At 35.4% G+C, this 16,934-nt stretch overlaps 5 protein-coding genes across 5 annotated transcripts; 2 read left to right on the forward strand and 3 right to left on the reverse strand.

The window, feature by feature from the left end:
- Positions 1-14: 14 nt before the first annotated feature.
- On the reverse strand, positions 15-4,343 carry LOC120341486 (U4/U6 small nuclear ribonucleoprotein Prp31-like). The gene is made up of 9 exons (XM_039410001.2): positions 4,082-4,343; positions 3,388-3,570; positions 3,026-3,152; positions 2,547-2,745; positions 1,927-2,070; positions 1,662-1,741; positions 1,457-1,579; positions 1,152-1,367; positions 15-863 (listed from the first exon to the last, which is right to left on the reverse strand). Exons 1-9 carry the CDS (start codon positions 4,261-4,263, stop codon positions 582-584), a joined length of 1,536 nt encoding a protein of 511 aa, XP_039265935.2. The 5' UTR covers positions 4,264-4,343; the 3' UTR covers positions 15-581.
- A 1,253-nt stretch (positions 4,344-5,596) lies between these two features.
- On the forward strand, positions 5,597-7,343 carry LOC120341487 (activating signal cointegrator 1 complex subunit 1-like). Its single transcript, XM_039410002.2, has one exon. It carries the CDS (start codon positions 5,628-5,630, stop codon positions 6,663-6,665), a length of 1,038 nt encoding a protein of 345 aa, XP_039265936.2. The 5' UTR covers positions 5,597-5,627; the 3' UTR covers positions 6,666-7,343.
- On the reverse strand, positions 6,914-9,020 carry LOC120341489 (mRNA turnover protein 4 homolog). The gene is made up of 7 exons (XM_039410005.2): positions 8,849-9,020; positions 8,553-8,611; positions 8,327-8,430; positions 7,966-8,115; positions 7,726-7,877; positions 7,414-7,490; positions 6,914-7,342 (listed from the first exon to the last, which is right to left on the reverse strand). The coding sequence occupies exons 1-7, from the start codon at positions 8,874-8,876 to the stop codon at positions 7,175-7,177; spliced, it is 738 nt and encodes a 245-aa protein (XP_039265939.1). The 5' UTR covers positions 8,877-9,020; the 3' UTR covers positions 6,914-7,174.
- Positions 9,021-9,959: 939 nt separating this feature from the next.
- On the forward strand, positions 9,960-11,471 carry LOC120341488 (glutaredoxin-3-like). Its single transcript, XM_039410003.2, has one exon. It carries the CDS (start codon positions 9,980-9,982, stop codon positions 11,024-11,026), a length of 1,047 nt encoding a protein of 348 aa, XP_039265937.2. The 5' UTR covers positions 9,960-9,979; the 3' UTR covers positions 11,027-11,471.
- On the reverse strand, positions 11,256-13,745 carry LOC120341485 (RNA polymerase-associated protein RTF1 homolog). The gene has a single exon (XM_039410000.2). It carries the CDS (start codon positions 13,689-13,691, stop codon positions 11,628-11,630), a length of 2,064 nt encoding a protein of 687 aa, XP_039265934.2. The 5' UTR covers positions 13,692-13,745; the 3' UTR covers positions 11,256-11,627.
- Positions 13,746-16,934: the final 3,189 nt, after the last annotated feature.

Below are 16,934 nucleotides of genomic sequence, written 5' to 3' on the forward strand. Positions count from 1 at the left end.
CTGTAGAATACATCTCAGATTCGGACATATATTTGTAAAAAATTGACCAAAAGTCTGATATAAAAATTTCAATGTCTACCAACTCCTGATTCGAAGAAGTCTACTCAAAAAGCAACATACACAAGGTCTGGTTAAACATATCACATCAATCCAAAACAGACCATGGCAATATTCCTGAAAATATTCTCAATCATGACTTGAGATTAACCAAAGCAAACCAGTTCTGGTAGGCATATGCTATCACGGTTACATTCTATAAAACAAATTGTTTCATGGTGAACTAGGCGAATCTGATACTGTTTTAATTTTTGATAGCAGCTACTACCTGAAACTAACAATGTTGAGAAATATGAGACAAATGTTCAAGATTAAGAGCAGGGAGTAGTAATGCAATGGAATGTCCTCCCTTCGATTGCAACAAGATAGCCCTCCCAAACTATAAAAAAACACCACCTTTATCCCATGCGAAGTGATAATTTTCAAGTAATACAAGGAGCGATTCAGGAATTGGGTATTTCATTACCATCCGCCAAATTCACCAATGCAGATCGAGCAAGTTCTATTTGCTCATTTTGACTTCACTATGTTGCTGGAGTTTCCACTTTAATAAAAGCAGCACCACTTGCGAAGTAACTCTTTTTACCGTCAGCTAAAGCTTCTTCATCCACTCGTTTCTCCGATGCACTTGGATTTACAATTTCAATTCCTTTCAAAGGAGTGAAAGCCACAGATGATGCTGTTCCACTCCCCCTGTCTCTTATTGATGTTTTCCCTCCCCAAGTGCTTGCAGCACCTGCTCGATTTGCCTTTTGAATCTTTTGTTGTAATGTTTTTGATACTTTCACTTGAGTTTTGTTGTCAACCTTCAAAAAATATTAAGAAAATAAACTATCCCTCAATCTAGCTTATAGATACATGGATAATTTTAAACTACTAACAAATACAACAAGATGAATACAGAATAACATGCGAATATAAAATGGCTCCATTATCATTTAGTGCTATTCGCTGCAATAATGTTCTAAATAACGCAAAATAAAATAACATGGATAAAAGGAATCTTATTAGAAGTTTTATCAATACGAACTCCCGTCGGAGGTACGGTGTCCTAATCACTCACACATTATAATATGTAAAATAAAACAACGTACTTGTGCGGCTCTTATTCTCCCAGTTCCCTTCTTTCCAAGCTGACCGAGTGAAAATCCCAAGTTTTGTTGATAAGCTTCATCCTCAATTTCACCAAAAGTCATTCTATTGGCCTGTTTCCTCATTTCTGTCATTCCAAGTCTTTCTTTCATTTTTCTATACCTTCTACCTCCTCTCTTCTTCCGTCCTGGATCAATTGGAGCTGGAAGAGCTTTAATCTAAATATAGCGTTGTTTTGAACTTTGCTCAGTATCACTCGCTTTTAAGACCTAGATTTGATTAAATTGCTCAAAAAATATTCAAGTACCTGTTTAACAGGAGGTGGCTCTTGCCATTTTTCTAACTTTCTTTCAATTTCCTCTTTCAAATTGAATCCACTTTTGCCATCTGGTGCTTCATGAAAACTGTCAATTCGAGCGGCTAGAGTTACCTAAAAAGAAGCCAATTCACAACTCAATGAGCCAATTTGAAAATATATGCTAACATTGGTAACATTCTCAATAATTCCTTACTTTGGCAGAAACAAGTCTTGCTGCTTTTCTTCTTAAATCCGTAGGAATGTTCTGAACTAAGTCACTGTAATAAATATATCCTAGGAATTAAAATATGAGCATTAGTTTTGTTCTTTTGAAATCTGATAAAAGGAACACCTATATAATTGTATAATGAGTTCTTATAAAAAGCTGTGCTTTCGTATTCATACTGGAGCTGGGAAAAATACAAATGATCTCATTATTTACCCATCCTAAGATCCTATGTTGTAACTACAAAAATTACCTGTATGGGGATTTATAGCAGTGCTAGAGAATCCAGTTAATGTTTTCTTTTGAGATCCAAGTAACATTATATTACATGCAGGCATCTTTGTCAAGGCAATAAGACCCCCTGCTGCTCCCATTAACTTGGCAGCTGTCGAGGCTCCTAAAGACCAAAAGTAAAATTTAGAACTACATGTGATACTCATGAATGGAAAATAGACTGACAATAAGATGCAAGCTGATTTTGCCAAAATTACTTTAATCAATTTTTATATTACTGTTTATTTTATTATTGCTTGCCAATTTTCCACTGGATTCACAAGTACGGTAAATTATATCGATTCTATATCAATTATTTACTAGAAGATTCTTTAAAATTGACGGCCAGTGCATGGTAACACTAGTCTGACGAATACCCTGTGAATTCGCTGCTTTAAATGCACCGTAGGATGGTTTATGTTGAACAGTAAGGGCTTTCTCCACCATTAAGTCTGAAATGAACATCTGGTTAATTCCTGAAACGGTGACAGTGGTTCCATGGTCTGCCATTATAATTAGGCTTCCCTCCCCCCTCAGATACTATGAAATGCCTATATTTCTACTGCCAGTCCTATTTTTTATTACTCACTATACGCTTACCGACAATGATTGTGAGGTTTGGTGCAATGAAAGACATTCTGGCTTCAACATATTCTAAAATCTTCATTTTAGCCAGTATTAAATCCTCTGACATATGACACGCTTCCAAAATTCTTTTTTCTTCGTATTCATCTAACTGTTTTCCTTGGGTCGTAGAAGCAGTAACGCTCACAACCATAATTGTGGCATTTGATAATACCTGAAAACAAATATATTGTAGTGAAGCTACCACGGGAAACCTGTAAAAATGGTAGTTCCAGTAGCAAGATATGTCCCCTGGGCAGAAAAATCATGCAAATTGGAGAAAAATATTTATAACCCAGGAGTCAAAAACGAGGTTATCAAGTGCTTACTTCCATCAGCCATCAGCAGCTGACCACTGGTCACGAATGGATAGTTGACTTTAAATAACTTGATTAATCAAAAAAGTTCAATGCAAAAAAACGAATCTTTAACATTTAAATTTGTGACAAGATTACCTGTTGTAAAACTTCATTGTTTTTACATCTCTCCAAATCATTTCCTAATTCCTTTACGGTTCGAATATACTCTAGAGGTGTTGGAACAAGAGACTCAAGTTCAGGAAATCTTTTCATATAATTATCCCTGAAATAGATTGATGTTAATTGGCTTTGTATAAACAATGCCTCAGCATGATCAGAAATAAACTGTTGGTATTGTACATTTTGTAGTGATTTACAAATTCTTCTACAGTTAATTCATTTGAATAGTTCAACATATAATGTGATGTATTACCGGTAACTAATGACAGTTCGAATAATAGAAATGTTTATATAACTGTCCGTCAAATAAACAGTTGTGTGATGCAAAACAAACGTACCTGCAAAATTTATGTATAATATTGATTTCATTATCAATTTCAACTGTTAAATTATTTGATTCAACTATAAGCTGATATTCTGGATTAGATTCTACTGGACCTGCTGATGATACAGGCTCATTTTTGTCAAGAATTTCCGCTATTCGACCCATTACTCTTTTGAATTGATCACTTCCATTCAACCTGTAAAAAAAAATGATTGGCTTTAAAATAAAATATCCCCCTGAAAAATAAAACCCACAGTTTCTATATTCATCTTTTATACGTTTTTATCAATTTTTCTATTGTCCGTTAGGTTGATGAAATATATTTATAACCGGAGCACAAATACCACAGCTGAAAGATGGTTAAATAAATGCACAGAGTAGCTACCTATTACTGTATTATAGGATCATGAATCAAATTTTAAAAATGCCAGCCGATCTTATTAAACAAGTTGGATTCAAAGAGATTTCACAATCCCAAATCGTTCATATTCTGTACATTATAAGAAAGATTCTGAATCTAATCATTCAGAATAGTAGCATTTGACTTTTCCACCAATAGAAATAGTTATAGAGCGATTGATAAATATAATAATTAGATAATGACTGACTTAGATAGACTGAAATATGGAGCCCTCTATTTCTGTATATTTACTAATGCAGTAATTATTACAACACAAACATACTACATTCTGACATTAAATCAATACCTTGCAACATGATGAATGCTTTCAGAATCGGTTGCTTTATGTCCAGAATCAAGATCATCTATATCGTCAATATCATCGATTCCATCGGAATCATCTTCCAGTTGATGCTCTTCTTCCATTGCAACTTCTCCATCCATTCCAGCATCTTCCAAATCTGCTAAAAGTTCATCAGCCAGAGACATATTTGTTGATCAATGTTTTGGACACAGATAGATGACTATTCTGCTATTAGTCCTAAAACAAAGTTACAATGTTGCATTTGGTAAACAACATGCCAATTGCCAATAAGAAAGTACATGAAATAGAAAAAAACAGACTTGTTCAGTTTGTGCATGTTAGTACCCTAATCTAAAATGCACAATGGAGTAGCCTAATCCATTTCTACTTTCTGATCTTAATACAGTAATATCTTCCTCAATTTTTAGTTTTAATATTTTCTTCAATGTCAGAATGTATTAACACAGATAAATAATTGCAATTTATAAATAAGCCGCCTAACACAGTTTGAGGCCTCATCACGTTACTTTTCACGTAGAGAGAATATTAGAATCAAGGAGGAACTCCCACTAAAAGGCCATTTGTCTTTTTTTTTTTTTTTGGTTATCCAAATACGTGATTTCAATTTATTTGCATGAAGTCACCAAGAATTTATTTTTCCACATTTTGGCCGAATTTTAATTATTCATATTTTTCACCCCCCATATGTTTTATGTTAAAAATTACATATAAAAGAAGGAAGTTATTTGTCACGCCATGATGCTAACTACTAACTCCCAACACCAACACACAACGTTTCCAACAACACTATTGAAGCCATCGATAATCACACATGAAAACGTATGATGGACGTAAAGCTATTGTGCTGCGATGAGTCAATTTTTAAATCCGACACCGAGTCACTTTTTGTAATTTCGACTAAATTCTAAGAGATTCCACCAATTTTTACCCAATCACTATTATTTTGCTAAAAAGAATGAGACCCCAAAATATGAACAGATTTACAAAATGCAGTGCAATGCATTTTTTTCATCTTTCATGCTGATTATGGAAGCAAAATAATCTAATACTTGTATGTCTGATAACCTGAAATTGTGGTTAAAAGAACAAAGTTTTTAACAGTTGGACTAGCAAGTGACGGATGCAGGTGTGAGTTAGGAACTGTAACTGTGTATGTTTGCGTTGCTGGTTTAGTTTTTCATAAAGTCCTATATAACTTGCTTTATTGTTATTTAACGTAAAAGTTTGTTGAGTGCGGAATCTAATAAAAACTGTACCATGCATGCGTCTGAACTATGTCAGTTTACTGACAGTGTGAACAAAATGGTCCGGAGCCTTGCTGTCGTTGATCTTGCATATTGGCATACACAAAACTGTCCCGCTCTATTGATATATAATCTTTCAATATTGTTCTATACTATTTGGTAATGATAATATTATTCATGGAATCTCTCTCTCTCTATGAACTTTAGAAATCAGTGTATGCTTGCCTGCAAAAACATATATCTATCTACACTATAAAGTTTCTCTTGGTTTTCAGATTGGAGTAATGGATATATTAAATTCTAAGATTTTAAATATAGATGGACTTTTGTATATAAATTACCTTGAAGAGGAAGATTTTGTAATAAATGAACCTAATGAAGAACAATTATACGAGGATGAAACAACTGAAGATGAAACCCTCAACTATGAAAAAACCAGCACTGGTTTCAAGGGAAGTATTTCGTGTCCAAGTGCATTATATAAATATGTTATAGGCAGTCGTGGTGCAACAAAGCAAAAGATTGAATATGAAACACATTCAAAAGTCATAATCCCACAGCGTGGGCAAAGTGGTGACATACTTGTGAAAGCAAAGTCAACAAAAGATGTTGAAGCAGCCATTACCAGGATAGAACTTCTGATTTCAGAAAAACGTTGGAAAGAACCATTTGCACATTTTGTCACAATTCCTCTTAATGATGATGTTCTTAAAGATGGATTGAATAAGTTTAAAACTGAAGTGTTAAAAAAATTTTCAGGCGATGAAGGAGTAACGGATAAATTATTTCCTACTTATGGCAAATTACATTTGACGATAACGACATTAATTCTTCTTGATGAATCCGAGTGCGAAAGGGCAGTTAATGTTCTTCAAGGAATCAAAACTAGTAAGATTCTAATAAACTGTGATAGAAAAAGAATTTGTGTGCAAGGTATAGAATACATGAATGATGATCCACAAGCAATAGATGTTCTATATGCGAAAGTATCATGCCCCGATGATCCTAATTTTCTGCAAGAATTAGCAGATCACATTGTATCAGAATTTGATAGTGCAGGACTTGCGAGAAAAGAACGGGGCCATGTGAAATTACATGCTACTGTAATGAATACTTTGCGAACAATAGACCGCCCGGACCCCAACCAAAAGAATTTGAGGAACACGAACCAAAAAAGGATAACCTTTGATGGGAAGAATATCCTGAAGGAATTTGAAAACTATTACTTCGGAGAGTTCGATCTGAGGGAAATACATATTTCTAAAAGACACACTGTTGGTAAAGATGGATATTATGAAAGTCTTGATATTGTAGCAATATAATGTTTATGCATACAATCTTTTAAAATATTTCATTGATAGAAGACAAAAGTGTTCTGAAGTATACTTAATAACTGGCAACTACATTTCAACAAGTTCAAGCTTTCTTTTCTAATTAGGGAATAGGTAATTATTACTTTGCATACCAAACTGGGAAGCTGTTCTCTTACACTATTGCTAAAAATTGTCTGTTTACTGTTACCTCTCATCATGGCTGGTATTTAAAAAAAATCATCTTCTTGACACCCAAGGGCTTTTGTTCGGATATATTTAGAGATAATTGTTAGTTTTTTTCAATGCACCAAAAGTCCACAGACTTTTCAGTATTAACTATTTTGAAAACGATGTTACAACACAAATGTGCTCATATAAAGAGTTCCAGTCGTTCAGAGTTGATATTCAATGAACATCATATGTCTTTGCATTCATCAACAAATAGGATTTACGCAGTTTAAACTACTTTTAAGCATCGTTTGAGATAGTAATTCATATTGACAATCGTTGTGTATTATTCAGCCATCTTCCACAAAATCATATTTCAGGTCCTCCCCGGCCATTGTAATCTTATTAAATGTTTTTTCGGAGACGTTCGTTTGCAAATTTTCAAAAGTTTTTGTTGGTTTATCCCATACGTAACAGAGTTGTATTTTGAATTCCGCCATCATTATTTTCAAGAGTTTCTGTAATAGGGTTAAACTTACTAAATATTCTATTGCTTAAATATAAGCAAACTTGGAAACAAATCTCTTACCAAAATATTTGCTTGCTCAGGCGATAACACTTCGCCTTCTTTACATACTTTGTGTTGTTCCAACATGGTCACTACACCTAGAATGATAATATAATTCATATCTGTAGTGTTTTGTTGGCGACAGAAACTAGGATATTGACCACTTTTGAACAATAGATTACAATTAAAGACAGTGTGAAAGATATATCAGTTAATCTCAAATTCATGGCTGTTAAAAAACAAGCTCTTTCATTATTGGCTATTGCGTTTCTTAAAATGCATATCTACAGTATATATCAATAAAAAAGGATACGATACTGAACATCTGCATACCTTTTTTCAAAGCAACAGGCAATCCTAGCTTACGTAAGTGTGGTTCAATGGCATGAGAAAACTGGTTGAGAGGCCCTTCTTCCAGAACAACTGTACTGTCTGCTTTGAATCCAGACTTTGCAAAATCGTGCTCCCCAAAGCTGGAAAACCATCTGGAACAGAATTATATTTTATGCAATAATAAAAGATTGTTCTCCAACATCACAGATAACCATGTAAAAAGATTGAAGTAAAACTCACTCCTCCACTTCTTTTTTTGTCTTGCTTGTAAAAAGGATTCCGACTTCTCCGGTTAACTTTTTTGATATGTTGTGAATGTTTTCCATATACTCATCGCCTGATTCTTTACCAAGGGCTAGCATCATTACTTTATTCTTTCCAAAGAAAAACCTTCAATTTCATAATAGAGAATAGAAACTAACATGCAGACATAGCAGATAAACACATACATGTTTAACCATAGTAAGCATAAGCTATATAATAGTCGAAAGTTGAATTGGCTAGAATCACTATCAATCATTGCTTTTCGGAGCACAAACCATTCAACATAAGTCCACAGTCAAAATGATGATGCAATCCAAAAACTTTACCAGCTTCATACCTACTGTGCTTCCATGCATTTCTTACATCTTTTAACTTGCTGTTCCGCATATTGTGAACACTGAATACAAATATTCGTTCATACATGTCAACGCATTTTCGCACCTGTTGAATGGGGAGGAAAAAAATTCTGAAGACAAGCACAAAAAAACGGAAAAAAATCTTTGTGATTTGCACCATTTATATAATATGAAGTGTAAAAAATGTGTAACCAAGTACTGAAATACCTCCTCTACCAGATTCTGCTTTCCTTCTAAGCCCTTTTTTCTTGTTTTAGTCAGGGATACTGAAATAAAAGTAAACACGTTTATTTCTGCATTTCCCAGTTTTGTTCTCAAAAAAACAGAATTTATTTTACGATTCAGTAATTATCAACTAGATGAAGTATAAAAAACAATAGCTAACCTATTTCTGTAGTTATTGTCCAGGTTCGTATTTAAGAATATTAATACTGGATTCCCAGTTCAAGTCCGATGTATATTCAATTATTCAACAAAATATCACCCAGGCAAATTGAACTTACCTCGTTTGTCACGTTTCGACTTCGGCATATCAGACCTCAGTGATGATAATTATTAAAATTCACGTTGGTTCCTAATCCAAACCGATATCACCTTAACTTATCAATGTGAATAGTGAAACGGAAATTCGCGAGAGCGTATATCCAAACGCAGAGCACATGTGAGCAATGGGCATAAACAAATTGTATTGAGATTAGTACGACACGTAATTATTTAGTGTTCACTTATATATTTAATCAAAGAAAATAAGTGAGATTAGCAGAGAGAGACAGATATTTATTATTTGTCAATCGGAATAAAACAGTTATAATAATAAATCAACGAGTTGTTATAGTAATCATATAAAATAATTAAAAAATTATTCATCAAAATTGCGCAATCCGAAAGTAGTTAGGATAGGATTTACTTATTTATTTAGTTGGATTAAAGTTGGATGCATAAAACGGGGCTTGACCTCACTCATTGAGTTAATACAGTATATTAATCTTTTTTGATAGCGTTTTAGATTGTTCTATTGTCAATGTACGATAAACCCTAGCTTTATTTCATGTCAGCAACGCTATCATTAGTAAAACGGTGTATTTCAAATATGACGTCATACTTTCGTAATCAACATCACAAATCGCCCAATGGGAACACCACCATTGCGGAAAGTCTTTCACAGGATGACAAGCCTTTCCGAACAAGTACCTTGAACAACGACGGTGGGTTTTTTACTTGTAGTTGTAGCCTATGTGTTCGTGAAGCCACTGCTATTTCTTAGTGCGCTGTGGCACTCACAAAACACGTTTCATCCGAATAAGAGGGATTACGGTTGAATATATTATATTGATTAATATCTTATTTATTAATAAAAATTCCACTTTGAGGCTGTATATTACCGTATTATTAGCCAAAGAATTGAATAATGATAGCAAACCGAAATGTGCTTCAATTTTGTATTTGACTAGTACAAACTTGGGCACTTGAAAGATAATTTGTGATGTAGCTTGTACTGTTCTATCTGTGCACTCTTTAGGAAATGATTTTACGATATCCACCTGCTTAATTGTGGCATTTTCAGATATTTATGTCCCAATCGGCAATCTGGGATGGGTTCAAATAACTAACATGAGAAAGTTCTTTTTAAAATAATGGCTCATATGTCATTATACTCTAGATTAAATTATTGCAAAGCTTTTATTAAATATAAAATGAATCCGGTCATTGATGTCAAATCTGAAGCAGACTTTCAACAGGCCATCAAAAATGCAAAAAAAGAACTAGTAGTTGTGCATTTCTGGGCACCGTGGGCAACACAATGTGAACAAATGAATCTGGCCATGGAAGAACTGGCAAAGCAGTTTGTAAGAGTTCACTTAATCAGATTGGAAGCGGAGGAAATACCTGAAGTATCACAACATTTTGAAATTGTTGCTGTACCGACTTTCATTTTTATAAAAAATGGACAGAAAATTGACCGATTGGATGGTGCCCATGTTCCAGAGCTTGAAAAAATGATCAAGAAAAATCTGGATGCCATCGCACCAATCACCGACTCAATACAAACTAGCAAAGAGATGCTTGATAATAAATTAAAACGACTTATCAACTCAGCTCCTTGCATTTTATTTATGAAAGGATCTCCAGAAACACCCAGATGTGGATTCAGCAAACAAACTATTGCTTTATTGCAAAAATACAGCGCAGAGTTCAGTACTTTTGACATATTAGAAGCACCCGATGTTCGACAAGGTCTGAAAGAGTATTCTAACTGGCCGACGTATCCTCAACTGTACATCAACGGCAAACTCATTGGCGGCTTGGACATACTTAAAGAAATGGATGAAGAAGATGAGCTTGATGAAATGTTACCAAAACCAACTACAAAAGAGAGCTTGGAAGATCGACTTAAAAAATTAATAAACCAAGACAAAATTATGCTTTTTATGAAAGGAGAACCAGATGCTCCCAGGTGTGGATTTAGTAAAAAGATTGTTGAAATTTTGAAAGAGATTGGAACCAAATTCGGGCACTTTGATATACTCACAGATGATGAAGTAAGGCAGGGTTTGAAGACTTTTTCTAAATGGCCAACATATCCCCAAATTTATGTTAAAGGAGAACTTCTTGGCGGACTAGATATTATTCGCGATATGCAAGAAGATGGAGAATTAGAAGATGCATTGAAGACAGACTAAAATATGTTCACTGTTATTTTTCATAACGTGCCCTTTGAAGAAACTTGATGTAGGCCTGTATATCTTCTAATTCTCTTGTCCCCCTCCCCTGTTGTGATTGATAACACCAAAAATTTGGCTCGCTAAAAAAGGAATTCTTGACAGCTCCACTTGGGCACACACTAGGGTTTCATTTCAAGACGTCGCTACCCAAAATGGTAAATGCTTTTAATGCGTCTTACAATATGTGTAAAAATATGAATAGTTTATTGCATGTGAAATAAAGTTTTTTTCAGTTCCAGTATTTCAACATGATACAAATAGTGACTAGCTAATGTCAGTTGGGGCAGGGTGAATATATTTCCATGAGTAAATCATTATTTATACGCTTATTACTATTTAAAAACACAGCAAATGAGGGCTTTTTCGGTCTGAGAGATCAATAAAAATGATGAATCTTCTCTGTCGTCTGGAGTTATAAATCTGACATGTGCAAATTGATAACAGTTCAAACATTAAAATATTACTAGCATGATACTGAGTAACAACAGATCGGACAGACAACACAAGAATACAGAATCAAAATAAAACCAAAAGTAGCCGCACTGGTTTTGATACAGCATCATATCAAACCTTTGCGCTTCTTATAGTCCTCTAAATTCAATGACCGTTTTGGAATGGATACTGACGAGGATAAACTCATGGCCTTCGGTGCTGCAAGAGGGTGAACATCTGAATTTGAAATTTGCAAATCAATTTTGATGTCAAAATTATGAGCATCAAACAGACTTGCATCAGTTTTTGAAGTGCCTTCATCCGATTTTTCTTTGTTTCCTCCCCGTTTTGGAGCTTCGTATGACTTGTCAACACCACCGCCGTATCTCCGTTCCATTTCCTTTATTAGGCGTTGAGTTTGATCTGAGTCCTCTGCGTTTGAAACTAGCACTGGTTTACAGCGACGTCTGGTGAAAGGATCAGCTGTCTTTGTGCGAATATTTTTCCATTCTTCTATACAGGCTTTCTCCTTTTCAAGATTAGAACTCTTGATCCTTTCATTAATGTATGTAATACCTGCAATATTTTCTTGTCTTTTTTTATCAAGACTTTTAGCCCTATCTTCCAATTCTTCAAGTTCTTGTCCGACCTTAGCTTGTTCTTCTTGATCTCCTGTTTGTTCAGCCATCTCTCGATGCTTGAGCAAAAGAGTTTTCTGCATTGCATAATTTGTTGGATTTCGTTGAAATCTTTTCTTTTCCTTGATCATGCCATCAATATCTTTTTCTTGTATATTGTATTTCAATGCTTTCTGAATTTTTCCCAAACGGCTTTTCACTTCATCCAAAGTTGGCAGCTGCAATCCGGCAAGTCTCATAGTCTCTTTCCATTTAAAAAATTCATTTTCGGTAAAATCAGAATTTGAGACAAACTCAAGTCGAAACACTCTTTCTTGTTGGCCATGTCTGAGTCTAAGACCTCTATTGGTTCTCAGTTTATCTAGCTGATAGACTTTGGCAGTTTCTACAACATCCATTATCTCAGCAACCCTGTATACAGGACGGCCGTTGTTGTTTCCAATGCCAATTCTTACAAAACAACCTGCGATGGTTTCTTTAAAAAAAGGTAATAAGAGCCATCGGCCCAGTTTGTATCTAGAAAGTCTGATTTTTTGAAGCTCCGCAACAGACTCAATTTCTTGTGATCCTTTTGACTGCCGCTCAACATCTGAACTTGGTGATCTCCCACGACTACTTCCTTCACTGTCACTTAATGATGTGTCAGAGTCACTAGATGAGCCCAACGCTGTAGTCCGAGGTTTCGATGTTGATTCATCTTTAATATCATCATCATCTTCCTCATCATCAGTATATACTTCACTCAATTTTAACTTTCTCTTCTTTGCGATTTCCTCTGCTCTAAGTTTTTTCCGTTCTCTTTCAGCTTTGAAACTTTCCAAAGTTTTTCTTTCCTTTTTATCCTCCATCTTTTGACGACGATCACTTCGCATTGCGGCAAATGGGTCGTTACTGCTCTTAGATTCCTTCTTTTTTTCCACACTACCGCTCTTCTTTTTGGTCAATTTTTTCTTCTTCAATTTCCCATCTTGTAGCTTTGCAAGTCTTAATTTTTTCTCAATTTCGAATCGTTTCTGCAAAGCTTCACGTCTTTCAAGTCTGTTATATAACTCTTGTTCTCTTTCTTTTTCAGTCATATTTTCGAGTGCTCTGCGGTCATCATCATCCCCAACCAATTCTTCATCATAGCCATCATCAAACTGTTTTCTCAGTTCTTCCTCGTCAAATTCACCAGAGGATCCACCACTCGATTCTGCACCACTTGAGCTGATTTCTCCCTCTTCCGGAGAGTTATCCGCAGCATTTGCATCACTATCATCTCCAGAATTTGACTCATCAGAAACCACTTTACCTTTTTCTTTCTTGCTACCTTTAGTTTTTGTTTTCTTCTTTGTTTTGGATTTTTTTGAACGCGCACTGACAGTCCATTCGTCATCATTATCAGATGTATCAGAACTATCACTCGAAGATGACATTTTTTTGGCTGGTGAGTCCTGTTGCGGCCCACTGCTGCTACTTCCTTTTCGTTGCCTCTTGGCAGCTACTGGATCACTGCTGATTTCACCATCACTTTCGTCACTGTCTGAAACAATATTCTTTCGACGTTTTGACATGATAATATCACAATTGAACTTTTTAGTAACTAATTTCTGAAGTAAAAATGAATTATTAATTAACTGAGGTTTAATGGGCCAGTATTTCATTCAGTACATTGATAATCGGCATCATCAATTCAGTCGCTATTAATTCTGTAATTATGCGCCTAGTCGGATGGTACCGGTATCAATTTTTTGGAACCTACAGCACCAGCAGATTATAATATCGCGTAACCTAGTCCCCTGCAGCCTGTCTGAGCAACTCCACAACCTGAAACAAAACTCGATTCTCTGATCACCACAATAAAACTAACTGCTCCGGGCAAGCAAGGTCACAAATATCGGTACCGGTACCACCCGCCCAATCAGTCTGAACTTAACGAAACTTCCCCGCGAGATGGACAACACTAAAAGGCTGAAGGAAGAAACGGATGAAGTGGAGGAAAAACGGAAGTTGAAGTGTTCCCAAGGGTGAAAAATTGAAAAACACTAAAAGGCTGAACACTAAAAGGAAGAAGTGGATGAAATTTATTCCCACGAATAATGATGTGGTTGAAGTCACTAAAAAGCTGAACACTAAAAGGAAGAAGTTGATGAAATTTCTTCCGACGAATAATGAGGTGGTTGAAGTCACTAAAAAGCTGAACACTAAAAGGAAGAAGTTGATGAAATTTCTTCCGACGAATAATGAGGTGGTTGAAGTCACTAAAAAGCTGAACACTAAAAGGAAGAAGTTGATGAAATTTCTTCCGACGAATAATGAGGTGGTTGAAGTCACTAAAAAGCTGAACACTAAAAGGAAGAAGTGGATGAAATTTTTTCCGACGAAAAATGAGGTAGTTGAAGTCACTTATAATCTGAACACTAAAAGGAAGGAGTGGATGAAATTTCTTCTGACGAAAAATTAGGTAGTTGAAGTCACTAAAAAGCTGAACACTAAAAGGAAGAAGTGGATGAAATTTTTTCCGACGAATAATGAGGTGGTTGAAGCCACTAAAAATCTGAACACAAAAAGGAAGAAGTGGATGAAATTTTTTCCGACGAAAAATGAGGTAGTTGAAGTCACTAAAAAGCTGAACACTAAAAGGAAGAAGTGGATGAAATTTCTTCCGACGAATATTGAGGTGGTTGAAGTCACTAAAAAGATGAACACTAAAAGGAAGAAGTGGATGAAATTTCTTCCGACGAATAGTGAGGTGGGTGAAATCACTAAAAAACTGAACACTAAAAGGAAGAAGTGGATGAAATTTCTTCCGACGAATAATGAGGTGGTTGAAGTCACTAAAAAGCTGAACACTAAAAGGAAGAAGTGGATGGAATTTCTTCCGACGAATAATGAGGTGGTTGAAGTCACTAAAAAGCTGAACACTAAAAGGAAGAAGTGGATGAAATTTCTTCCGACGAATAATGAGGTGGTTGAAGTCACTAAAAAGCTGAACACTAAAAGGAAGAAGTGGATGAAATTTCTTCCGACGAATAATGAGGTGGGTGAAGTCACTAAAAAGCTGAAAACTAAAAGGAAGAAATGGATGAAATTTCTTCCGACGAATAATGAGGTGGGTGAAGTCACTAAAAAGCTGAACACTAAAAGGAAGAAGTGGATGAAATTTTTTCCGACGAAAAATGAGGTAGTTGAAGTCACTTATAATCTGAACACTAAAAGGAAGGAGTGGATGAAATTTCTTCTGACGAAAAATTAGGTAGTTGAAGTCACTAAAAAGCTGAACACTAAAAGGAAGAAGTGGATGAAATTTTTTCCGACGAATAATGAGGTGGTTGAAGCCACTAAAAATCTGAACACAAAAAGGAAGAAGTGGATGAAATTTTTTCCGACGAAAAATGAGGTAGTTGAAGTCACTAAAAAGCTGAACACTAAAAGGAAGAAGTGGATGAAATTTCTTCCGACGAATATTGAGGTGGTTGAAGTCACTAAAAAGATGAACACTAAAAGGAAGAAGTGGATGAAATTTCTTCCGACGAATAGTGAGGTGGGTGAAATCACTAAAAAACTGAACACTAAAAGGAAGAAGTGGATGAAATTTCTTCCGACGAATAATGAGGTGGTTGAAGTCACTAAAAAGCTGAACACTAAAAGGAAGAAGTGGATGGAATTTCTTCCGACGAATAATGAGGTGGTTGAAGTCACTAAAAAGCTGAACACTAAAAGGAAGAAGTGGATGAAATTTCTTCCGACGAATAATGAGGTGGTTGAAGTCACTAAAAAGCTGAACACTAAAAGGAAGAAGTGGATGAAATTTCTTCCGACGAATAATGAGGTGGGTGAAGTCACTAAAAAGCTGAAAACTAAAAGGAAGAAATGGATGAAATTTCTTCCGACGAATAATGAGGTGGGTGAAGTCACTAAAAAGCTGAACACTAAAAGGAAGAAGTGGATGAAATTTCTTCCGACGAATAATGAGGTGGGTGAAGTCACTAAAAAGCTGAAAACTAAAAGGAAGAAATGGATGAAATTTCTTCCGACGAATAATGAGGTGGGTGAAGTCACTAAAAAGCTGAAAACTAAAAGGAAGAAGTGGATGAAATTTCTTCCGACAAATAATGAGGTGGGTGAAGTCACTAAAAAGCTGAACACTAAAAGGAAGAAATGGATGAAATTTCTTCCGACGAATAATGAGGTGGGTGAAGTCACTAAAAAGCTGAACGCTAAAAGGAAGAAATGGATGAAATTTTTTCCGACGAATAATGAGGTGGCGGAGGTCACTGAAAAGCTAAACACTATAAGGAAGAAGTACGTTAGGGTTAGATGATATTTTGTCCTATCGATTTTGAGGCGGTTGAAGCCACTAAAATACCGAAAATTAGGAGAGTTAAATAGCCAAAACATATCCCGACGGAAGTGAGATTGGATGAAGACCCTGACAGCGGACTGATGAGTAGGCATGCCACTTTTAAATTTATGAATTGAATCGATTCAAATCGCAATTTTTTTCGAATCTGATTTACGCGATTCGAAAGAAAGAGAGCCGTTTAGCGAAGAAAAACAAACACTCCAAATAACATCGATTGCCAGACGGGAATGTAAATGAATTTTTCGTTATTTACTTTTATTGATCTGCCTTCATTCATTTTCATGTTCAGCGCAACACACCCTGATCATCACTCGAGATGCTGACGTGCTGTGTGGGTAATTAATTTCCTTCAATCTGTCAGTTGAGTATTCCACTGAATGACCTAAGTTTCTATCACACGCAAATTTAAATGGATCGTATACCCGAAAGTTCGTTGCAATTTTGTTAAAAA

Source organism: Styela clava, chromosome 14, assembly GCF_964204865.1.
Source record: "Styela clava chromosome 14, kaStyClav1.hap1.2, whole genome shotgun sequence".
Lineage (NCBI taxonomy): Eukaryota > Metazoa > Chordata > Ascidiacea > Stolidobranchia > Styelidae > Styela > Styela clava.

Excerpts from the sequence above, each read along its gene's own strand:
- LOC120341486 (XM_039410001.2), bottom strand. The coding sequence starts at position 4,263 with ATGTCTCTGGCTGATGAACTTTTAGCAGATTTGGAAGATGCTGGAATG. Across the intron at positions 3,153-3,387 it reads ATTATACATAAATTTTGCAG|GGATAATTATATGAAAAGAT; the intron begins GTACGTTTGTTT and ends AATCTATTTCAG. Across the intron at positions 2,071-2,546 it reads AAACCTCACAATCATTGTCG|GAGCCTCGACAGCTGCCAAG; the intron begins GTAAGCGTATAG and ends TTTGGTCTTTAG.
- LOC120341487 (XM_039410002.2), top strand. The coding sequence starts at position 5,628 with ATGGATATATTAAATTCTAAGATTTTAAATATAGATGGACTTTTGTAT.
- LOC120341489 (XM_039410005.2), bottom strand. The coding sequence starts at position 8,876 with ATGCCGAAGTCGAAACGTGACAAACGAG. Across the intron at positions 8,431-8,552 it reads AGCAGAATCTGGTAGAGGAG|GTGCGAAAATGCGTTGACAT; the intron begins GTATTTCAGTAC and ends CCCATTCAACAG. Across the intron at positions 7,878-7,965 it reads ACAAAAAAAGAAGTGGAGGA|ATGGTTTTCCAGCTTTGGGG; the intron begins GTGAGTTTTACT and ends ATTCTGTTCCAG.
- LOC120341488 (XM_039410003.2), top strand. The coding sequence starts at position 9,980 with ATGGCTCATATGTCATTATACTCTAGATTAAATTATTGCAAAGCTTTT.
- LOC120341485 (XM_039410000.2), bottom strand. The coding sequence starts at position 13,691 with ATGTCAAAACGTCGAAAGAATATTGTTTCAGACAGTGACGAAAGTGAT.